Source organism: Anarrhichthys ocellatus, unplaced genomic scaffold (assembly GCF_004355925.1).
Source record: "Anarrhichthys ocellatus isolate YVR2014 unplaced genomic scaffold, GSC_Weel_1.0 scaffold1, whole genome shotgun sequence".
Taxonomy (NCBI): domain Eukaryota; kingdom Metazoa; phylum Chordata; class Actinopteri; order Perciformes; family Anarhichadidae; genus Anarrhichthys; species Anarrhichthys ocellatus.
Window position 1 is genome coordinate 13461401 of NW_022280031.1, and position 24626 is coordinate 13486026.

General features: G+C 43.5%; 3 protein-coding genes across 5 annotated transcripts in view; 1 reads left to right on the top strand and 2 right to left on the bottom strand.

The window, feature by feature from the left end:
* The window catches only part of LOC116386212 (RNA-binding protein 38-like), a 9271-nt gene extending 2642 nt beyond the window's left edge, over positions 1–6629 (bottom strand). The window contains exons 1-3 of the mRNA XM_031852254.1: positions 6198–6629; positions 3924–4047; positions 3418–3472 (exon numbers count right to left, since the gene is read on the bottom strand). Of these exons, the coding sequence (XP_031708114.1) occupies positions 3418–3472; positions 3924–4047; positions 6198–6410 (392 nt within the window). The 5' untranslated portion in view covers positions 6411–6629. The remainder of the gene's footprint in view (positions 1–3417; positions 3473–3923; positions 4048–6197) is intronic.
* Positions 6630–8139: 1510 nt separating this feature from the next.
* Positions 8140–12665, bottom strand: rae1 (ribonucleic acid export 1). 2 transcript variants are annotated; one of them, XM_031868535.1, is made up of 13 exons: positions 12559–12665; positions 11858–11976; positions 11664–11768; positions 11423–11515; positions 11239–11325; positions 11067–11153; positions 10720–10791; positions 10506–10613; positions 10196–10302; positions 10023–10098; positions 9277–9471; positions 9060–9145; positions 8140–8780 (listed from the first exon to the last, which is right to left on the bottom strand). In XM_031868535.1, coding segments are annotated over exons 2-13 (1107 nt in total). In that variant the 5' UTR covers positions 11948–11976; positions 12559–12665; the 3' UTR covers positions 8140–8779. The 2 variants fall into 2 exon arrangements, with proteins under 2 accessions (XP_031724395.1, XP_031723569.1); XM_031867709.1 differs by lacking the exon at positions 8140–8780 and having other exon boundaries at positions 9056–9145.
* A 1844-nt stretch (positions 12666–14509) lies between these two features.
* Positions 14510–23877, top strand: LOC116384350 (bone morphogenetic protein 7-like). Of its 2 annotated transcripts, none has more exons than XM_031848911.1 (7): positions 14510–14950; positions 19040–19229; positions 22576–22734; positions 23022–23218; positions 23350–23423; positions 23527–23637; positions 23728–23877. In XM_031848911.1, the coding sequence occupies exons 1-7, from the start codon at positions 14545–14547 to the stop codon at positions 23875–23877; spliced, it is 1287 nt and encodes a 428-aa protein (XP_031704771.1). In that variant the 5' UTR covers positions 14510–14544. The 2 variants fall into 2 exon arrangements, with proteins under 2 accessions (XP_031704771.1, XP_031704762.1); XM_031848902.1 differs by having other exon boundaries at positions 22576–22724; positions 23012–23218.
* Positions 23878–24626: the final 749 nt, after the last annotated feature.

The window sequence follows — 24626 nt, forward strand, 5'->3', positions numbered from 1 at the left end:
GGGGGGGGGGGGGGGGGGGGGGGGGGGGGGGGGGCAGACATGTCCTCAAAACCCCTCCTCGGGACTAGTCCTGCACTGTGGGCATCTTCTGATCATCTGCTGGTGCACTGGTCAGCTGGCAGCAGAGAGCAGCCATGGCAGAAGGTTGGATAGGAGGATGGCAGTGATTATTGTCAGAAATAACATTAAGATCTATTGCATCATAGAGTCAATACAAAAGATGTATATTCATTAAAAAAATGGAGAATCTCACCTATGATATGACATTGCAAACACACAAAGACAGAGAGGCTGATGATAGCGTTAGCTAAAAGAAATGTGGAGTTTTTCCACCATGGAGACATTTCTAACAGTAGAAACAAGTCGCAGAGGCTCACTGAGACGCCTGGTGAGTGAAGGGGAAAGAAATGACATAAAACCAGATAACAGCAGCATGGAACAAATAAGCAAATGAAGTTAACCCCGACCCACGAGCGCAAACTACACTCTGCCCTCACAGTGCTATTGAGCTACGCACAAAGAGGCATTCACTCTCGCACACAGAGATGGTCACATAATGCTGTGGGGCATGCGTGCTTTCACTCGCATCATGTAGTAAAATGAGCCCGCCTTCTCCGCGGTGCGTCTCCACAGGCTGTTTTTGCCTTGATCAAGGCTTAAAAACCAAGTGACCGTGTTTAGGTTAAGTGGAATAGTAAATAATGGAAATAATGTACGCCTGAAGAGAGTTAAGGAGAGACAAAGCCCTCCTGTAGTATATCTGTGGTGTGCCCAGAGAGATGGAGATGTAATTTGTTTTTTAGCTGCTATCAAAAAGAGAAGAGAGGGACGGGGACCAGGGCCAGTTGGGGACAGCAGCGAGCTCCCGGGGGCCACCGAGATACCAAGTGGATTGTGGGGAAGTTGCAGGGGGAATGTGGATGACGGCCAGAAGACCAGAGGTCAGCTGGCTTTGTGCTGACTGCCAGTCTGTGTGTGTTTGAGATAGTGTCACTCAGGCGGATGGAAACACTAGAGAAAGAGAGACGCTCAAAACGTTACAGATACAGGCCGAAGTGATCATCCTCATCATCATCAAGGAGGCACCATAATGAGCTGATGTGAAAAGCCTGGGCGATATCACACCGAGCAGCTAAATATTTCTACACGATAAGACAAAACGACCTTCAGCGCATGACTCACTGCAACACAAAGTGTGAAAACAGACAAGACTGGACTGGACTGGGTGTGTGTGGGGGGGGAATTAAACAACACCTCACAAGACTCGTAAGGCGACTTGATGTTCCTTCCTTGCCTCTTTTGTTTCAGAGGATTGTGCATGCAACAGGAGGAAATAATGGTGTTTTGTTTGGCACCTGGAGAGGTTAGTTTCCTAGGGAGCACACTGCCTCATTAAGCATTACCCCCAGATACCACCCCCCATCCCCTCTTTAAACCCCCTCCTCCCTCACAGTCTCAGAGGTGTCAGTTTTCAGCGTCTGTATCCGACACACTGCTAGTCGCAGCACTTCAATTGGATAAATCAAAGTAAAAAAAACAGTGTTTAAAGTAATAAAAATAAAAGGGAAACATGATGCGACGTGGGAAAGCGTAGATAAATGGGACGGCGTGGAGGAGGTGATGCATGAGAGGAGATGAATTTGCGAGCACACTGACAATTCCTCCCCTCCCCATCAAAACTATGTTCCCGACCTCGGTGACCCCCTCTGGCCCGCACAGTCCACGGCATCTGCTGACAACAGCCACACACACACACACACAACACACACAACACACACACACACACACACAACAACACTCCGGCACTGTTGAAAATCCTGCTTCAGACCATGTCCTCACACCATATGTTGTCGAGGGTTTTTTTCTTTTTGGGGGGGGTAGAAAAGAGGCAGAAAGAAAAGCCACTTGTGCCCTCTTGCATCTTAGGGAGGCCTGCGTCTGTCACCCGCCGCACATAGGAAACTCAGAGGCAGGCGGACAGGTGCTCCGTGCGCCTCTCTAGGGGTGGTGGTCATGGGAGATTAAGGGCGTGTAGAAGGCTGTAACACGAGCCAGCACCTGTCTGGCAAATGCCTCAAAGCAGCACTGTGCTCCACATTTCAAACCCTCGGGGTTTCTGTGCCATCCGTGCTCACTATGGTAGCTGGAGCACAGACGTTGGAGGGACTTTCCAGTGTCCCCCTCTGGTCTTGGAACATGATGGGACATGTCACTAGTGGACTTCGGGATTAATCATTCAGACACAGTAAGGTATTACAGAGGCGGATATGGCAAATATTAACTTCTTGTCTTTTTTGGGGTTCATAAACCTTAAAAAAAAACCAAAAAACCTAAAAAAAAAAAAAAAAAACACCAAATGTTTCTTCTTTTGTTTCGTGGATTGTCCTGGGACTTCCGTGTAGCTCTTAAGCACTCTGGAGTCAATATTTGTCATGCAATTCATGAAATGTCAGACTCAATTAAAGTGCACTTAACATTTTAAAAAGAGCAAGTTGACATCCACTTTTTTTTTGACCGAGCTAGAGTCACAGAATTTTTGTCATTTATGCTCAAATAGCCAACCGATCTGTTGTTGACCGTTCATTTTCTGTTCAGCTCTTTCCTGAAAACATATTTTAGGCTGCAAGTAATTATTACCTTCATTATAGATCGTCTGTTGATAATTTTGTTTCTATTACTGGATTAATAATTTAGTCCGTAGAATGTCTTAAAACAGTGGAAAAGGCCCCTGGTCAAACATCATCTTCAATTTATAATGAGCAAATTGAAGGAAGCTAGAACCAACAGATGTTTTCATTTATACGTGATAAATGATCAAATAATCAACCGCTTCTTCTCAGGGCTACTTAGATCTCAACGTAGGAATGTTGCCGTTTGTTTGTATTTCTATAAAGCACCACGAATCAAAATCTGAACACAAAACCACTTTTGTAAAGTTAACTTGACTCCTCTGGGTATGTTAATCTTCCAGACAGATCTGAGGGTTTTTTGGTGTGTATAATATGAACAGTGGCGAGAGATGATATCCGAGGGCTGCGGGGGATGAGGAGACTCATTACATCAGTGAAATGCTCATTAGACCGTGGCTCTGAGACGCTACCCAAGCTGTTTCTACAACACAGCCACTTCTAGGAAGACGCCTCAGCGACGGAGCCCACTCAGGCAGCTACACGAGCCAAGAGGCCAGAGGTCCACAAGTGAGTCACACATTCACCTCTGGAATGCTCTTCTATTACCACAGATACGTGAAACATCACCCGGCCCTACAAAACTCAAATATGCTAATAGACTACTTCTGGAGTTGCATGTGGACACAGAAACTGACATGTACTTTCCAGGGGCCCCGTTTGTCAAAGAAACAGTAGCCTGGTGGCGTCCCACAGAGTGCAATACAAGCGCCCACTCCCGCTCACTTACCCATACTGCCTCTGGATGAGTGCTGGGTGAATGGGCTGCACTCCGATGGATATGCCTGGAAGATAGGAGGACGGCTGTCAGGCACACACACACACACATTTGCATTTACAGAGGAGGACCAGAGAACAATACACAGAGGGCACGGAGAGACAGAGGCAGTGCCTGTTTCCAACCTACCACAAATGGAACAACAGTTACGAATGCGTAATAAGCACCAGTAAAGCATGTATGCACTGGGGAAACTGAAAAATATTTGGTATTGACAATTTAAAATATGCTGCATATGGACCGTATGGGTTGTGTTACTGGACTAAGACTGCATGAACCCAGGTACACCTGCTTGCAGCTCTAGTTTTTAAAACCAGTTTTATTTGAATATAGTTTTGGATATTCATACCTTATGGTCTAGGTCTTACGCTGCAATCACCATTGGTTGATCAGGACCATTATTTCCACGACTTCATGGTTGCGTTGCCTGAACATTAATACAACATGTAGCATCTCACCTGTCTGCATGCTGCGGGGTTTGGCCCCCAGGTAGGCCAGGTTCACATTGGCCTTCCTGCCGTCGATTATGGGGTTGGGGTCCTTGCAGGCTCTCTCAGCTGCTCCTCGGTCCGTCATTGTCACCTGGTGACGGAGTCAAGAGTCGTCAACAAGGTTTTAAAAAATAAAATAAATGTATTCATCATCTCATGTAACAAACGGTAGCACGGAGTCTCTAGCACGGCTGGTGATAAGTCAACTATTCAGGTAAAATAAAAGCCAAAAGCACTCGAGATGCATAAGAAATCGACTTTGTCTGTTGGTCTTATCACAACCACCCCTACAGGCTCTCCACTGTAGAGAAACAACAAACAAAGAACACAATGATAAGCTTTGAAAACTGCCCACAGCAGCAGTAGCCAGCCACTTGACTGCCACTCAGGCCCGGCAGACCTGCTGAAATATGGTTCTGGGAAGAGCAACAAGGAGCTTATCCAATTAGGGACACATTTATTAAGGAGATTGGTATTAGTCCACCCCTCCTCTCTCCCTCCTGGCATTAGACGAGCCCTTCTGTTTTGATTGCCACATTCTGCCAACTCGGGAGAGTTCAGTCACCTCGGTGTGCGGCGAATGTAGGCCACGCCGTGCATTGTCCAAGAGGACGTTTTTAAAAGCAGTATGCCTCTTCATTGTGGAAGGATCCGGAACAAAGCCTACTCCAGGGCCTGTGTTGTGAACACACAGGAAGGAACAAGGCTGTGTTTACACTGTGAAGAGCCTTGCTGTGGGAGGGGGGGGGGGGGGGTTCTACAAATCCACCTCTAAAGTGTGTGAAAAAAGGTGCGCTCAGCGTTTGGAGCGCCTCCCTCCACTCCTGCTGCCAGCTTCCTCTCCGACTGGAACGCTCAGAAAACAGAATGAGCGGGTTGCCTCACGCCACACAGAAAGTGCTGATCAACCACGGGTATGCACGCCGTGTCCCTGGCAGCACCCTCATCTCCCCGAGCCTGTTTAACCTGAAACACCGGCCTCAACACACAGCCGTTGGACACCAGCTAGACTCACGGGACAGCTTTCCTCTGAGTTAGGGAGCTGATGTGTAAACACAGAGAGCAATTGTCTTACGATTCTGACTTTGGAAGATAAACATGCACACATGGCAGTTTTCCATTCCTTCTTTGGCCCGACAGTACTTTAGCACTGATGTGTCTTTTCAAGGCTCTGGTAAATATTTGCATTTCTTGTGCTGCTGCTGTTCTTTGTGTCCAAGAGAGAATAACAATCTCTATGTGTCTGGAACAGGACAAGTAACCTATTATTGTAGGTTTAAATGAGACATCACAAGAGTCCTTGGATATTTCTTATTAATCTGACTTAAAGCAACTGCCAGGGGCTCAAGTTGTGATTAATGTGGCGATAAACAGCACTTTTCCCACCGTACACAACATGAACAGAGATCAGAAGGCAGGCTCGGGTTAAAGTACAGCGTAATTTATATTTTGTTAACTAAAAGGTATTAAGGGCTCGTTCTCCAAACAGACTCAAAAAAAAAAAAAGATAAGATCAAAGGGAAGCTTAACATACATTTATAGAATACTAGAGAGCCAATTTGTCGTTGTCGGAATTTCTTTCCAAGCAGCCAAGATGTGATGCAAATCATGTGCTACGGCCGACTGCTCCGTTACTTGACAATGGAGGGTTAGGGTGCACAAGGTCAACCTCCCCACTGCTCCAAAATAACCATATAAAGCGAGCAGGGAGTGCAAACTGTCTCACACACACACTCACACAGCCATAAGCTGGGGCTGCTCAAGGGTGAGTAAGGAGGAGGAGGAGGAGGGGGGGCGGTCCATTTAGGGGGGGGGGGGGGGGGGACATCTGACATATGTTGAAATATAATCTTCTTAGTTACCCATCAACTTGTATGATCCCTCATGCCCATTAAGCTAAAATAACAGCAAGCCAGTCGAAAAAAACAAAACAGATGCTGTTTAATAATTATGCGAGTATAAGCTTCAGTGAAGGATTCCCTTTGACATGCATCTAAATGACTACATGCAGTAGATGCACCTCACAAGGATGCGTATTCATACATAATTCCCCTATGGTGGAAAGACACCAACGCGCACAAATGCAAGTGTTGTGCAGACACCCTAAAAACACGCATGTTTTATTGACAAAAAAGCAAGTTATAAATGTGGTGCGATAGTGTTAGAAGTTGTGACTGAGAGCTACGTGTCTAATGGTGGATGTCGGGTGCCATGGCTGCTGTTGTTGTTGTTTGTACTCACAAAGCCGTATCCTCTGGATTTACCGGTCTGCCTGTCCGTTATCACCACAGCCTCGTCAATGTCCCCGAAGGCCTCGAAGTATTTTCTCAGTGAGGCGTCGGTGGTGTGGTACGGCAGCCCACCGACGAAGATTTTGGTAAAAGTAGTGTCTTTCTGGATCGCTGAGGGATGCATGACTTCCAGGGCGCCGTTCATGAACTGATGCAGAAGCATTGGTCAGTCGTGGGAGAGAGAACACCAGAGGCACGGCTGGGAAAAAAAAAAAAAAAAAATGTACTAAGCGCCTAACAACGTCCCAGCATCAGTCCAACACAACTGAGTATTTCACTGGTATTACGCTGCAGCTTCCCTCTCGTGCTGTGACCTCCGCTCCGAGTTGTAGCAACCTGATGATGACGAGTACGAGCTGCCGAGGACGCGTACAAACTTCTTTTCTTTGCCGCTGTGAGGAAAAAGTGCCGGGAGCTTTTATATGCCATGACCGAGACCACGCCCACCGAACCTCTAGACCAATCAGCGTGACCGGTGAGAGCCCCACTTGGGCAGCGGCTCCTCCCATTGGTCCGCCTTCCCCGGCGCTGAGCTGCACCTGCTTTTGTCCTTTACGACACAAAGAAAAGCCCGAACTGTACGGCAGAAAGCGCGGCTCTGCCACATGGTACACTGTACTACTGTAATGAGGAAGTAATTGCCTCGGCTTCTGACCTATTTTACCTTTTTCAAACTTAAAAAAAAGCAGCCATTACAGTATGATTATTATGCTTTTGCTGCGACTTCACGTTATAATTGTGACATGGCGCATACACCCTGAACAGGACGCAAAAATACATGAATTATGCGATGCAGTTATAAACAAAAGAACAGTGGATACCACGCCACTTCAACTAAAACACCTGTTTATGCTGGGCCTGTAAGCTTCCCTTTAAAAAGTGTCCTATCATGGGAAATCACGGTTTACTTGTACAATATTCTTTTTTTATATCTTCTTTAAATTAGAGTCGGGAATATTGGTACAGTACAACATGCCACGGAATATTAATTCATTTGATTTTTCCTTAATCCCTTTTGGAGAGGACATTTTTTTAGCCCCGACAGGTAGACATAGCAGTGTGTCCTTTCATTGAACTGGTTAATGTACAATATGACTACTTCATTGGACCCGTCACAACAGGCCACCTCTTATTACCCTATAATAAAAGCAAATGACGGGCACATTTTGCAAAGAAAGAATGAAAAGCACTGGAAACATGTGCACTGGAACTCAAAGCTCTTATTTTTCCAGTGCCATTGATGCTTTCAACACATCTCTACATGCTGCGTAGAAACACTGACGACCTCTTTGGACAAAAGGGCCGATTCAAAGGGTCCATGGCAACAGGTCAATCCAACAGTAAAAGCTTTCTAATTGCCTGACTGTCCAAAAAAAACTCAATCAGGTAAAATAAACTTGGTACAGCACAGGACACAGTGGTGTAGAGGTGTGGTACTAGTGTCACCCCTCGAAAAGCTGAGAGGAGCCGGTGAACCGTGGCAGCGGCATATCTTCCCGCCCCTGGTGCCTTGGAGTTCCACTGCTAAGTAGCAAGGGTCAAGTTAACAGTTAGGTGACACACTAATGACCTCAATAAAAAGGCATTTGATTCACACCATCTCCTCTATGAACTAGTTCACTTTTCACACATGGCCTTTGTAGCAGCCCATGCTACCTCATTCATATCCTCTTGGTAAATTACCCCCATTTCCAGCCATGTATCCCCGCCAAAAGGACTTAACCTGGATGAAGAACCCCACTGAACTGCTTTGATCTCATTTGTCCTGCTTTGCTCTCTAACCTCAGCTCTTTGACTTTCCCCACAGGTAACTGTTGCAGTTAAGACACTGAAGGACAAAGTGCTCCACCTGCTGGTCAATTTGGGTTAAAACAAGCAGACAGGAGGAGTCATTGTGATACAGATGGTCCAAAGTTTATCATTTTTGATGTTGTGATAATTCCAATGTAAAGACACCAACATGTATGAGAGACCTACATCATAGAGAGATTTACAGCTGAAACACCAGAGAGTGGTTAAAGGGTTGGCATGCACAACACAGTTCTGTGAATCACTAACACACCCGTAAAACACCAAACACAGTAGGTTAATATTTAACCTACTCCGTGGAATAAACACGTTCAAATCTAATAGTATGCACGTGGTTATTTATTTTACATCCCAGTTTTAGTCACGGAGCTAAACCACAGAGTTAACAGCAAATCACAAGATAATGAAAAGTCTTTGGCCAGCTGTAAAAAAAAAACAACAGAAAAAAGAAGAGGAGCTGGACACATAAAAAATATGAAGCGTCAAAATGAATGCCAAAAAAAGTCCTCCCTTTCTATGATGACCCCTACGACCAATTGTCACGTAGCTGTCATCAACGCCAGGTTGGGTAGGCCCCTCTGATTGGTCCATGTACAGAACGCAGCACCACGGCATTGGTCCAGGTGTTTGCCAAAACGAAGGAGTCAGTCTCGAGCACACACACACACTTAAGCAGCAGGGCTTCCGCATTTCTTCACAAGAGATGCGACTTGGCACGACGAATCTAAAAAGACAGGAGGGAGCCGTCAGTCACAAAGAACATTCTTCTTGATTTTTTCCAAGAACAATTTGTTCACTGTGTCCCCTTTTTGCACAGAATAAACAGTGTCACACTTCAGCAGACAAAAATCAACCAGTGCAGTTGACTTATTGTTAATCATTGCTAGCCTGTGTTCAATGTTTCTTGAATCATTTCACTGTTATCTCCATAATTACATAAATAATCATTAAATACCGCGACCGCGGTCTCCAGGTTTACAGACAGTGACTGCGCTTCTCTCACCATTTCTTGTTCCGAGGCTTCAGCTCCTCGGCAGCGTTCCTCAAGAAGATGTAGTTCTTTTTCTGGGGGTTGTAGTACTCGTGTCCCTGACGAATTCAGATGAGAGCACAATATTACAAAGAGAGAAGGCCAGCATGAGGTGCATGCCACAGTTTTCTACTATTGTAGTTGAACTACAAACACCTGCTCACCACAATTGTAAATATTTAACACCTACCTTTGACCAGTCGTAACTGGATGCGTATGCAAAGATGTTGCCGTTGCTGTTGAAGCAGCAAGCTGTAATAGGCTGGTCGAGCTGCTCCGAGGTCTTCAACTTGGTGCGGGCGTCTTTGTCCCAAAAGCTGAAGCGCCCGTCTGAGCCCACAGTAGCCAGCGTGCCGTGGACAGGATGGAAGGAGATGGCATTCACCTGATTTTGGGGGGGGGGGGGGTGTAAATCATGAGGTGAAACATTTAAACTTGTTTGGTTAGTGTGACTATTTTGCAATGAGTCTGTGAAAAGATACACACGGGCTGTCCAGCAAAGTGGGTGTCAACCACATTGCATTAAAAATCAGTGGATATGACAAATGCAATCATGCCATTATTCAAAGGATGCAGCAACTATATATTATTGGGTGTATTTAAAAATGTGAATTAGATTAATATTGATCTCAGATATTGAACACTGTGCTCAATGAAACACTATTAAACCTGTTTCACTGCAGATGTGACACAAGTCTCATTAATTATATTCGTCCGTTACAAGGCACTATCACTATTGTCCTTAGTTCAGAATGTCTGTTGTGCAAAAAGGTCTATTATAAGAATCTGCATCAAAACTGTTGACAATAAAGTCCACCACCTGGTAGAATGCGTCTATGTTCCAACAGAATGTGTTAATACAATCTCATTTAAGAGCACAAAAGATACAATCCTTTCACAATGTAAACACTGTTTTGGAAACTGTGAACAACTTACAGCATAGATGTCCTGTGGAGTGGTTGTGTTGGTTCCATTCGACCTGTGACACTTAAAGGTGAAGTTGTCTTTGGCTCTGAATGGGATCAGGGAACACATTCATGTCATGTTTTGCTTCAGGCCTTTGACAGTGATAGCAGTGTCTTAACGTATTGGTTGTTTTAGACACTCACGGGTTTGGAGGGTTGATATAGTGGATGGCCACTCTGCCCTCAATGCTTCCCAGTGCAAAGCCAGTGGGCTTGTTCTGCTTGTCCTTGAATATGGCGACACAGCGGTGCTGCGGGACCAGGGCAGAAATGTGCATTGGATCAAAAGATAGCTCCTTTTCATGTATACCCATCTTAAGTTTGACATTATATCTAGCATCAAGTAAAATAAAGATAATCCGGCTGTACATAAAACAACCAGATAAAGTGGCTCGATGTATACACAATTAAGAAAAGACATTGAGAAAATATTCCATGGAGGAGAATAATTCACCTGATGTTTGAGAGGAGAATCTATTCTGCGAAACTCAGAGGGCTGGTTCTCCAGCTGGTACACTATCAGGCCTCTATCCGCTGTGGCAACCACAGCCATGGGGTACACCTACATATAACCAGGGAGGTGAAAAAAACAACACACAAAGTCACATATTTAATTATCTACTCACCAAGTATTACAATGTTTGTCATTATCCTCATAAACCACTTACAACATCTGCACAGTAGCATCTCTCTGGCATCTGCAGAGACATCATGGGATTGGGAGAGCGGGTGTCCCAGAACTGAAGAGAAAAACTAAATTTAGATATGCCAACTATCTGATTAGCTCTGATAAGTGATTAGCATGGTTACATTTAAGTGTCTACACAAATGCATCAACAATAAAGTCTCAATAGTTGCCATCGCAGATTGATAAAATGCTGATGGTCCAGAGGTGACTGAAATTAAGATTACCATAAAACTGGAAGCAGAATGGCCAATCGTATTTTTCAGATATTCTTGGGATCCTAAATGCAAAGAACCAAGATGTGTTGAAATGTTCTGTGTGCTGTTGTACCTTCAGTGTTTTGTCCCAACTGCCGGTCATGATACAGCTGTAGTTTGGGGCTTTTATCCAGTGGATTGCTTTGATCGGACCGTCATGCTGGGATGAGAAACGGTGAAGAAGTGTAAGATGATTCTGCTTCATTATTATGACTACATAGTCAATTTGTTTACTCTCATCCAACCTGTGCAATCTGCATAGCTTGATTGCTGTTAAGATCCCACATCTTGGCTGTTTTGTCACAGGAAGCAGTGAAGACTTTACTCCCATCCTGGTAAAAAAAAAGAAACGCGCATCATAAATGATTCCACGGCCCAGCAGACAGCATCTATTCCGGGGCTTTAGCTACTTCATATGATGAGACTTACGTCACTCCAGCATACATCCAGCACTGGACCTGTGTGCATCTGTTGGGCTTTGGGGACAGTCTGCCCATTGTCCTGAACCTCCCAGCACCGGACCTACGGTCAGATGATACCACATACGTAGACTGTGTTTAACCATATGATACTCATTATCTGGTGCAGAAGTAGTCCTTCATGGAAGACAAGCCTGGTGAATAATATCAATTAAACCGACACCATTATTATCATTGAATAAATAACTCACATCGTTGGCCCAGGATCCTCCGATGAGGAAGTTCCCCGGCATGGTGGGGGGGCTGAACGCCAGACAGCTGATGCTGTCATCTGGAGGTGAAGTCACTTCAACATCCTGTAGGAACATAAACAAATAAAAACAGTTTTCAGAGAACCATCATAAGAGTATATAAAATGCTGATGTCCTGTAGTCTGCTGGTTTACCTTCATGGGGTTATGGCTGTCTGTTGTTGCGGTTCCAAAGACTCCTGCCCCTGCTGTTCCAAACCCGGAGGTTGTCCCAAATAAACTCATAGTACATTAAGGTTATTCGTACTGTACGCCTGAGAGAGAAGACAGAGGCACGGTGTAATTTACACAATAGCAGACTGTCATCAATATCATCAGGTAACAAGTAGCATTAGCTCACGCACACTGCATGTAGCGTTGAATCTTAAAAAGGGCGTGTAAGCAAGCACATACTGTACACTACTTTAGCTACCGACCTTTATCATAACACTCAGTTATCAAATTAATAGAAAAAAGATTAAGGTTAGATATCAGGAAACAAACCAAAACAGTTGCCACTTGGCAAGACGATGCTAATGTTGATGCTAACTCACGTTAGCTACATCAGTTACCATTGCTAGCTCCAAATGCTAACACCAGCTAGCTTGTTAACGTGAGAACATATGGGCAGTTTGACCGTGTATGGTGTATACAATACGTTTGAGCGTATGTAACTTTAACATTCTCTATTTCAGTAAGAAAACAACGTGATATTTCAACGCTAGCTACCGTTATCTAAATCAGTTGCGGTAGCAGGGTAGCTAACATTAATGTAACGTTAGTGGATTAAGACAAACTTTCCAGTGTAACACATTATTATCTGCAAATAAGTCTCACGACCACACGGATATACTCACCCCAAATGTGTACTATAGATAAATGTGCCGTAACGCTGGAAATGCCCAAATAATTTTGCGCATCAAACAATGTGGCGCTTGTTCCTCGGTATGTCGCAGTTTGATGACGTAACGGACCTGGTAAAAAGAAAACATGCAATATCACGAGCAAAACGCTTGGAGACAGTGCATGAAAGCAAGTCACGTTGATGGAAAGTATAACTAAAGTAACTCAGATCTGTGTGGTATAAACTGACGATTTTTCGGTTTGTATCTCGTCAAAAGCTAGTTTATCTCAGATCAGGTGGAAAAGAAGTGAAGGCCAGGTTACCATCGTTCCTAACCGATAAGCCCGAGCCCCAGTAGTTCAAGTGTGAACCTCATCTGCCTGCCACAAATATGCACCCTCATAGTAGTAAAATATGTCTATGTGTACAATACTAGTGGAATGCCAACCACAATCAGAATCACATTTTTCGCCCAAGTGTGCATTGTACACAGGAATTTGACTCTAAATTTGAAAGAAAGATTAATACGAGAAATATATCAAAATGACTGTACATACTGTACAATAAATATGATTTGTGACAATTTTCAGGTGAGTAGTGGAGTGAAATGTACAATATTGCCAACTGAAATATAGTGAACTAGAAGTAGCATCAAATAGGTACTATAAAATACCTCAACATTTTACTTAATTATATAATGATACTATGTACGTTTGTACTGTCCAACACTGTAACCAAGCCTGTTCTCTTTTTATATTCAAATTTTGCCAGTTGTAATGCGTGGGATCTGGGATGATGACGTGGATATACTGTCAATTAGAGGACCAGTAGGCATGCATTAACAGTCCTTAAGCAAAACAGAATTGCACCGTCTTAAATGGTTACTAGTAATGTTTACAGATGTTTGTAGTGGAAAGGGAGGAATCTTGTCATTAAAAGAGTGTATAGGGATGAGTCATAAAGTGACTTCTGCTGGGAGAAAATAAAACATCTCAAGTGGCTGTTATATGGTGCAAGTGGAAATTTGGTTGTGTGATTTTAGTTCTTGTATGGGTTAGTAAAAGGTCACTTTACTCTGTGGCTGTATGACACATTAACTTCCAATTGTATGTTCTGATCCAGCCACCGCTGTCTCAGTAACTCGGTAAAGCACACATCTGTATTTAGTATAGGATTCTTGCTTTGTCATTCATTGTCCACCCCCACCCCCATTAACTCTCTATTAAAGGAGTCACAGAGTGCTTTACACATTGTTGTAGTAAGTCATTGGGGCTATTGGCATGTCTCTTCATGTGCCTGTACTGCTGATCACTCAAACCCCTCAACAATTAGGGTGGGCCCGAGTTTATTGTTTGAGTTCAAAGGTGTCTGTGTTGAAGGAGGGATTAAAGGATTTTACCTCTTTACCTTTGGACTGATCATTAAGCGTTTTTTTCACTAAGTGTTAAAGTAATTCCACGTTCACAGCGTTGAGGCACTGTGACAATACATGTAAAAATTATGGAGAATGGGATTTGAAAATAATTCGATGTAGATAAACCATGGGTTCATGGCTGCCAGGCTACTGCCTAGAAGGCAAAAAAAGGTCCACTTTCATCAGTGGTCAAACAATCATGTCCAAACAAAGTACGCAGTGATTGGACACTTTGTTTGAAAGGTCCACACACTATCTTATTAGAGCAGTGCACTTCATGATAGGACACTGAGCTATTACCCCTCATTGACTCACCCCCACAAACTCTCCCAATCTTTCCAGTATTGGTTTATCCCACTCTAAACCCCTTCTGCCCCTCCCCTGAAACAGCGCCTCGATAAAATCCATTCCCAAATTCCCATCAAGAGGAGCGCACGACCAAGACAGCGCGCAACAACAGATGATGAGGGCACGCTCTTCTGAGTTGATAAAGGATAGTGTGTTTTACTCTTAATAGGGAAAGTGTGTATGTAGGAAGCGCATCCAAAGTATTGCTCTGACTTTCGACTATAGCCGCGCGTAAAAATGGGAAAAATTGTGACAAGCGCTCTGGTGACGATAACAATCCTCCAGTCATGGGGTTACTGCGTGTCGGCCACGCAGGTCGCCTTCTCCAACTTCTCCGTGGACAACGAGGTGCGCTCCAGCTTCATCCAGCGGCGGCTGCGGAGCCAAGAGCGCAGGGAGATGCAGCGGGAGATCCTCTCCATCCTGGGGCTGCCGCATCGTCCGCGGCCGCACGTCCACACCAAATACAACGCTGCCCCGATGTTCATGCTGGACCTCTATAACACCATCTCTACAGACGCAGAGCTGCCCGGATACTCCTACTACAAGCCCGTTTTACCGACCCAGGTCTCCCCCATGGTGACCCCACAGGACAGCCGCTTCCTATATGACGCAGACACGGTGATGAGTTTTGTCAATCTCGGTAAGTTTACAATCGGACTTTAAATGGACAGTGTCTTGTTTTTAATTCGAACATAACATTCTATATTTGTGTTCATATGTTTTAAAGTCTAGGCTTTACTAAACGTTACTAGAGGGACTTCGTTTACTATGATAATGTTTCATGAACATGTTTCTTAATTTTTTAATTATAAGCTTATAAGCCTATGGAAGTGTTCTTTGCAAAATGTCCAAATCAATGACTACTTATTATATTGTCCAGGGGTTCAAGTTTCATCCCTGTTATCTGATTGAATCCAAGATTTAAAATGCTTTCCATTTTGTTGTGAGATATTCTGCCACCAGAGAGTGCATTGGTTAAGGAAGTGTGTTTCTGACATTGTGGCTTTTAGGTCACTTTCTTTACTTGAGATCAGGCATTATGCATTCCGAGCTGTAAATGTTATGACAACATGCCTGTATCCGATTTCACCAAAATCCCTTCAAAGCTTTGGTGGGGGGCTTTAGCATAGCTTTGTTTCGCATGTCCAGGAATTGGACGGGCATTTCTGAACCTCTAGGGAGTGAGAGTCAAGTTAGATCAAGATACTAACTGCATCACATGTTATTGCTGTAGTAATCCCTGATAGTGCAGGTGCTTATGTGGTGTGCACTGCATTCCTGTATTCCTGTGTGTGTGTTTGTTTGGAGGGCGCAAATCACACGGGTCACAGGCTCACGCAGACATTATTGAATTTATTAAAGGCAAATCCTTCCTTTGTTCCCCTTGGAGATCTTACAGCGGCTCTGATATCACTATGGCGAGGCAGCAGACGGCATGGTGCCTGTGGCTCTTATCCGGATGTGGTTACACCCAAAACCAACCTGTGTCTCCTTTATGCCCCCCTTTGACCTCAGGAGGAGGGTTATAGGTTAACCTGAACAGATGAAGTTTTCTTTTATCTGAGATACAGCTCCAAGAAACCTTTAACCCATTCTGTCTGTTTGTATGCCATTGAGATTGAACTGAAGCCTTTAGACTGAAGAGCCATTTAGACTTATTTTTCTGCACATAAATGTGTAGTTAATACAAAACATTTGGAGGCTTTAAAAAAACACAACAATTTGTGTCCTCAGTCATGAACTTTTAACTGACGGTCTTTAGCTAATGAGATCTGGAAACATTGTTTCTGAAAACTCATAGCAGACTTCTGTGGTTCCACATCTGAGGGGTTTGATTATAAAGAGGAAGGAGGAAAGAACGGACACAATGAGTGTGCATTATTTCTCTCTCCAGCCCACCACGGCCTCCTCCTGTGCTGATGATTGGCAGAGTTTTTAGCTGGGGCTCCCACAAAGTGCTGCAGTGACTCTATCTTGGTGGTCCCTGGATGATCGCTTCAAGACTGAACTGGATTATGGTATTTCCCTTCCAAAGACCACAACTTCCAGTGTGAGGGAGAGCTGCTGTAGAGCTGCCCAGCCCCTTCTCCCAGTGCACCCAGGTACATCCTGCAGGTGGACAATGCATAGAATAATACTTTAGACAATTCTCATCTACTCAGTATGAAATGAATTATGGAAGAAGGAAAGGATTAAGGAAAGTCAAAGTGAAAGGTACAACCCCTCTTTTTTATTTGTTAAACTGTATTTAAGGGCTTGTGTAGTCATATTGAAGAGTCTATGCACGCACACAGTATATTGCATCACTGCACACATGCTGATACACATACATGGCTGCATGTGTTTACTTCTGTTAGAATGCCAAACCACAGGTCATACTTCAGAAACACCAGCAGGAAGCATTCGTCTCATTGTCATGCAACATTGCACAAGGCACTGCACATTTGTGGTCCCTCTTTGTACATTTATTTATAAAGAAATACATCAAATGTAGTGCAGAAGACTGACTTAACACTGAATCTTATCAGTTGTTGCAGTTCTGCTCGCTGCTCTCGTGCTCGTCGTATCGACCGTGTTCAGTATGGGCTTTTTTTTTTTTTTTGCATTGACCTCAACACAGCTGCAGTGCATGGGAAAAGGCCTGATAACCAGAAATGTCACTGGCTTTAATGAAAATAGAAAGGGTACAAAATGCTCTACTAACAGCTGGAGGAACGGCCGTGTCGCTGGAGAACAGAAGGTGTATTGTGTTTTTGAGAGCAAGCGAGAAGAAATGTGTTTGTCCTGTTAAGCTGATCTGTAAGAAGCCTAAGGAGATCATACTAAGAATTTCTTTTACCCCACCAGAAAATCGCATTAACCGTCTCATTATTTATACATCGTGTGCAGAATAATTCCTCTCTGACGAGACTCTTCAAGCCCACGTCTGTCTTTTTAAACCTTGTTCAGAAATACTTACAGTAGATTTGGTTTGTCGTCAATCAGCATACACGCTGCTACATTCTGTAGGATAGAAATGTATGCATACGTGAAATATTTGTTCAGCAAAGGGCTTTTTGGTGGTTTTAATAATCTGGAAGGAAACAGCTTAAGAAATGTTGTCAAACTTGTCAGCGCATGCAGACATTCATGGATTTGAAAGGGCGAAAAATGTTCACTTGAGTAAAAGGTTTACAACTAACTTCAAGTTGTTTAAAATTAAAGCCTGAGCTTGACTGAGAATGACTAAATAATGTCTGAAGTGTATTATTATCCACAAAGGTTATATTTTAGTAATTTTTGGAGTTTTATTTTTATGCAGACGTGGTGATACATCTTTAAACCACCCATGCTGATGGGTAAAAAAAAAAACATTTACTATAAAATTGCCACAGGTCAATGATAGCTTCGTGGCTGTGTGGCCCCGCAGTGTCAGGAGTAATCTGAAGTGTTGAAATGCCTCCCAGAGGGAAGTTTGCATATCTGAGGCCTGATCTCTGCAGCTAATGGTCCCTAACATAAACACACCAAGTCCTTACAAGCAATTATTGCTTTCATAAAAACACCCCTCGTTCCCTTCCAGCATTTAATTGCGGTCAAACAAATGACTAGCAGGGCTCAGAATGCACTGCTCTTAACAATCAACGTGTGTGTTTCTGTGTCGTTAGAATTGTTTTTCGAAGACTGTGAGTCAGTGTGTGTGTGTGTGTGTGTGTGTGTGCTCTTTTGTGAAAAAAAAAGTTTCTGTTTCTAGTGTTGAGGTGCTGTGTGTTTGGTTGTCAGTGCACTGAAACAATAGTGGACCATCAGGCTGATGTCATGATGATGTCATAGTGTACGCCAGTGGGCAGGATGTGTTTAAGGTGACTAATCGCTGCTCCGCTCTGCACACCTTCATCAGAGACCTCCGCTGCTCTTTCCAAGGACAAACACATTGGCTAACGCTGTAAAAACACGACACTGGAAAAGCTTCAGGAAGCTTTCGGGGTCTTTCTGACCACCGTTCCTCTGGAAAGTCTGAGAGTTGGAGAGCTTCAGCTGGCTCAGGGCGGGTCGGAAACCCCACAGTGCCATCAGCGACTGCTGCTTTACTTTATCCTCTACCCTCACATACACAGCGATACATGGCAAAATGATCAGGGGTGGGTGGTACAGACTCTGGTAGCTAAGTCACACATGCATTTGTGTGTCTTTCTATACTTTATGTGAGTGTGTTTGTAAAAACACACTGGCAGCTGCGGTTTTCCGGGGAGTGCTTTAACGGGCCTTTTCTTGTGGTCAGCACATGTGTGCAATTTAAACAGGGAGCCAAACTGAGCCCCGAGTGTGTTATTCCCCCCCACATATATTGGCACGTATGGCAGACTTAAGTGATGTTTAGATCAATCGCTTCACAGCAGGATTTTCCCTATTTCTGACCCAGTGCTTCCGAGATGTGGGCAGAGTGACACACATCAGAGCAACGTTTGATTTTGCAACAGTTTTGACAGATATGCAACCACCGACTGGCTCACCATACTAACAGTGGTTTGCCTTTCCCTCAGATGTACAAACTTTCCCATGCAGAAGTATTATTTCACTGTGTGTGTGTGTGTGTGTGTGTGTGTCAGCTGATGCGGACAACAATAAATCACTTCTTAGAATGGTATCATTATCTGGTGGATTATAAATGGAGCATTTTGATGAAGCACATCAATCAAATGTTGATCAATCACCTCTATTGCTTTCTTTCTTTTTTTCTTTCCGATAGTCGATCAGGATCTGGATGTTTCGCACCAGCAACACAGAAGACAATTTCGGTTCGACCTTTCTCGTATTCCTGAGGGCCAAGTTGTCACAGCAGCAGAGTTCAGGATTTATAAAGATTTCATCCAGGAACGTTATGAGAACGAGACATTCAGAGTCAGTGTGTACCAGGTCCTGCAGGAGCCTCCAAACAGGTACGGATGCTTTCTTTACAACATTTCACAGGAATTACTGCTGCTTACCCTCGATTTGCTTTATCCTTTGTCATATGTAGCTTGATCTCCTCAGTAGTGTTTCGCATTTAGGCAGTCGTTAAAGTACATCTTTGACTGAAGTATAAGTAGTAAAACCGCAGTGTAGAAATACTCTGTCACAAGTAAAAGTCCTGCATTTAAAACCTTACTCAAGTAAAAGTATACTAGTATTGGCATAATATTTTGGTAACTTAAAGCACCAAAAGTAAAGACCAGGGTAATTTATTTATTGATTATATTTTATAGTGTTTATCTGAATCAGCAAAATAATTAAATTTTTTTTTATTTTTTATTTAATTTTAATTTTTAATTAAATTTAATTTTAATTTTAATTTTAATTTTAATTTTAATTTTAATTTTAATTTTTAATTTTTAATTTAAAATAACTGGTAACTGGAGCTGTCAGATAAATGTAGTGAGTAAAAATTACACTATTTGCCTCTGAGATGTAGTGAAGTAGAAGTATGACGTAAACAGAAATACGCAAGTAAAGTACAAGTACCCCAAATTTACTTTCCACCACTAGATGTAGGATCGCTTCACTCAAATTACTTATATAGTATTTCCTCACTTACCTCTAGCCGTCCCTGTTTGTCAGGGTATTGAGATATCTGTCTGATTTCTGCCACCACAATAGAAAAAAGGTGAACGTAATTACATTTGTGGCACTCTCAGTATAGGAAAGTAACATTTAAACAGTTCTACAGCTACACTAGCATTACTACGAGCTAAATGTCAGCTAATGTCAGCAACATTCTCACAATGTCAAGGCTAACAGACGTTTAGAACGTAGAATGTTTACCATGTTCACCTTCTTAGCTAGGCGTGTTAGCATGATGACATTCGCTATTTAGCACTTGTCTTTGCAGGTATTTGGTCGTAAACCAAAATATTGGACAGATAAAAAAAAATGACGTGATAATTGCAGTAGAGAAAAAGTTGTTGCAACCCATTTAAGGGGGAAATCTATAATTATTTTATGGCAATCCAATCCAACCGTTGAGATATTTCAGTCTGAACCCAAGTGTCTATTGCTATCCCTAGAGCCACGCCGCTAGCATAGCTAAAAACTTTTCACAGTGTCCTTGTTACCGGATAATTGTCAACAGTTTACATAGTGACTATTCCTACAGTAGAAACCGTTCCGAAGACATGCTGCTGGTGAATATTTTAAATGTAATTTTTCAGTACTGTGAGCACCACCAATGTATTGGAGCAAATCAAAACCCAGATATAAAGCCAAACCTGCATGTTTTTTTATTTATATTTGGGTGAACTGACCCTTTAAAGCATTGTTCAAATGAAGTCATCAAAGCTTGTTTCACTGGTACACATGATTATCCTCTTATGCTAGTGACATGGTATGAATAGTGTGGTTGAATTCAGACAAACACCTCGTGCTACTGTGTGTTTTCCTGTTCTGGTTGGTTGTTAGGCTGCTGTATGTGCACTCAGCTGTCTGCTTTGGCCGTGTCTCTCTGCATTTCCCCACAGGTTATTTCTGCTGATGTTAGTGTCAGCACCGAAGCTGTTTACACAGACATTAGTGTCAATTACAGAAACACAATTATTCTCTCCAGAGCGAGTTTACTCTCACGCAGTCAGAACGGGACAGTCCCCAGGAGACATGCATTTATAACACGCAGCTCCAACTGCAAATAATACTCTCCACCCTCAAGACATCCACTTTCATCATTCCTCCATGTTTCCGTCTGTCTGACTGTCTGTAGCTCTGTTGTGTCGTTCAGCCTGCCACCCTCTGTACTCTCACACTGTTTTCAAACCACTTCTGAAATTGGATAACAACACGACAAATTATCCGACTGTAGAATACCTTGACCCCACACATTTCATTCTTTCTCACAAATCAAAGCTACAGGAATCATGTGCTGGCGGCAGTAGATGTTAAAGGCACCGGTGTTAAAGGCAACACCATTGTCATTCACAGACACACAAAGACCAATCCACACAGACGAGCAGCCGGCAGGCCTACAGGCAGACGTCTGCCTGAGGGTCTGAAACTCAGTCTGCAAACACAGCCATTGTCTGTGAAATCTGCCCTTAAGACGGCACGTATCAGTATAGGAGATTTCTTCTGGGATGTGAAGAAAGTGCTGCTTTGATAATGGCTGTTGGTCGTGGGTGGGTAGATGATTCACATGATGCTTTATGAAGGAGACTCACCCTGGATCTTTAGTTCGCTATAGACATCGTTTTGAGGCTGAAACGACAAGACAAATCTTCTTTAATCTTGCACTCAAAATATTTTTAATTCGTTGTTTTAATTTAACATTTGAAGAATTTTGGCTGATTCAATTCACGACGAAAAATGTCCAGTCACAAATATAATGGATACCTTTACATTTTGTTGTTGTGTTGGCTCTGTGCTTCAGCACATATTTGATTTAAATTGAAACAATGACTATTAGGTTTAATAGATGTCTCTCAGCTTTAGTTTGAAGTTGTTTAAATCCACATCTGATAAACACGGTTGGAATGCCCCCATTTTTATCTAATTGACCAGTTTTAGGTGACACAGTGTCATTGGACAATGTAAACTTTATCAAAGTTATCATGTTTTATATTTGGTTCGTTCGCAGCCTACAGACATTAACTACGTAGCCTCATTAATAATTTCTTTGTCAGCAAAACACATTCTCAGTTGGACTGCCGTCAGGTGTCTGACTTGGCTGAACAACAACATTCCACTTTTTGGCCATAAACCTCTTGGCTGTCTTTATACATTATTTTCCTGCTGCGTTGTCCTAGAATTAGGGGAATATAGAGAATGTTCCCAGAGTATGGAGGTAAACACCTTCAAATACAAGGCTGAAAATTACCACTTTAACCTCAAAGTGGTTGTTTCATTTTAAACCCAATGTGCTGGTGTACTTTTGCCAAAGCAACATAAAACAAGTTGTCCAAGTACTTTCTAATAATTACGGGACCACATATGTAGTTTGTCTTTTCCTAGCTAATTAAAAACAAATTTTGATGCAACTTTCATGACAGCCAACCATTTCCCGATGCATACCATACACTTTTAGACAGCCGTTGCTTTCAGTTCATTTCAGGAATGAAAATGAATTTGCAGAAACGTAAAAAGAAACGATGGGTAACAAATCACAGCAGCCATTTTGTCAAACCAAGCAAAATTTAGAATATTTACATCTGCAGCCGAACATACTCCATTACTCCAATACTCCATTGAAAACCTGGGTTTTGGCACTCAATGCTTTCAACCTTGAAATGCCTTGAATTAAATTACATACTCTCCTCTCCTCAGTGAAGTGCAGCTCTTGCTGCTGGAACAGCGAGAAGTGTGGGCTGCAGAGGAGGGCTGGCTGGTCTTTGACCTGACCGACACCAGTAACCTCTGGCTGGTCAACCCTAAGCAGAACCTCGGTCTGCACCTGGTCCTGGAGGACAGCCACGGTCAGTCAACGCCATACATTAACTCACATGGGGAACAGCAACAATTGCACAATTACAGTCTTTGTCTGGAGTGATGATTTAATGCTTTCTAATCCTGTGGGGAAAAGGCCCACCACATATTGAGTAATTGTCTGTAGGGGCTTCTTACAGGGTGCAAGTTGGTCGTTTTGTGGTCATATTAGGATGAACAAATAATTGTTTAGTAGAGACTTAGATGTGCTTTATTGTCATCTTCAGTGGTTGGTTGACTCTCTTAATAGTTTTGTTCACCCGGTCTCCCATTATAGGTCAGAGGAGGAACCCCAGACTGGCGGGGCTGGTGATGGGCAGTGGACCTCAGGACAAGCAGCCCTTCATGGTTGCCTTCTTCAAAGCCAACGAGGTGCGTTTCCGCAGCATCCGCTCCGCCCACGGCCACAAGGGGCGCCAGTCCAACCGCTCCAAACCCCAGAGGACTGTTCAAGATGCACTAAAGGCAGTGGAGGCTGCAACAGGTGCCCGAACCCTTCAAATCTCACCATCATCAACTCTAATCATGGTTTAAGTGACTCTGATAAACTGGCCGTTAATACTTTTTGTACTTTGACACTTGTGTGTACTCATACTTGCATGTTTTCCACCTCAGATAACCTTGGCATCTCCAAAGAGGGATGTAAAAAGCATGAGCTGTATGTCAGCTTCAGAGATTTGGGATGGCAGGTATAATTACAATTTTAATCTAATTTCTATATAAAATTTCACCTTATTACATGTCCAAAAGTAACAATTAACTGGCATTTACCGGTGGTTTTACTCTGAGCAGGACTGGATCATAGCACCAGAGGGCTATGCAGCGTACTACTGCGAGGGAGAATGCGCCTTCCCTCTCAACTCCTACATGAATGCCACCAATCACGCCATTGTGCAAACTCTGGTAAGTCCCAGTCAGCCCCAATGATGACAGGCACTTTCACTACAACCTCCACTTCCTGTGAGGATTAATTTATGCTTCTTCTGACCACAGGTGCACTTCATCAACCCGGACACGGTGCCCAAGCCCTGCTGTGCCCCCACGCAGCTCCATGGCATCTCAGTGCTCTACTTTGACGACAGCTCCAACGTCATTCTCAAGAAGTATCGCAACATGGTGGTCAGAGCATGTGGCTGCCACTGACCTCTCGAAACCCCCCCCCCCCCGCCGCCGCCGCCGCCGCCGCCGTGAGTTCTGCAATTTTAGAGGAGGACGCTGAAAAAGGCAAAAGTGAAGGAACCAGAGACATGATGATTGACTGGCTGGTCACCAGGGAGCTCCCGCCACAGAACGAGCTTTAAATAATCTGCCGTTCTGTTTTTTATGAGCAGCAGCTGAGCCTCCGATGCAGTTTTAACCACTACCACAAACCAAATAGAACTATTGGTAACAGAGAAAGGTTGAACAAAGGCGTTTCTTTTGCTTTCTCTCGAGTTCGACTAGAAAAAGTGCACTGGAAGGCCACCAAGCAATGTGGAGTTACTTCCGAGACTCAAAGAAAACATTCAGCGCTGGAAACATGAAATTAAAAGGTTACGATTATCCTTAATGTGCAACTCATATCACTCTGCATTTGAATTCAGGCACTGACCATAAGGTGTCAGAATATAAAATACTGCCTGGGTGGAAATGTGCATATAGTAATGGATTCCACAGCTCATACAACTTTAAATCACCATCTTCCTGTTGAATTGGAACAGCAGGGTGAACTTGTGTCTGTTGAGGAAAAAATAAAAACTTCAGCTGTTCCTGAACTGGTTGTTCAGCAGGCCACTTGGACCAGGTCAGGTGTATAACATCTGGCAGCTCGTGTGTGTGCTGCTGATGCAGAGGAGCGCAGTGAAGAACGGCAGGCGAGACCGTTCGGAACAGTGCGAGACTGGACGACCTGC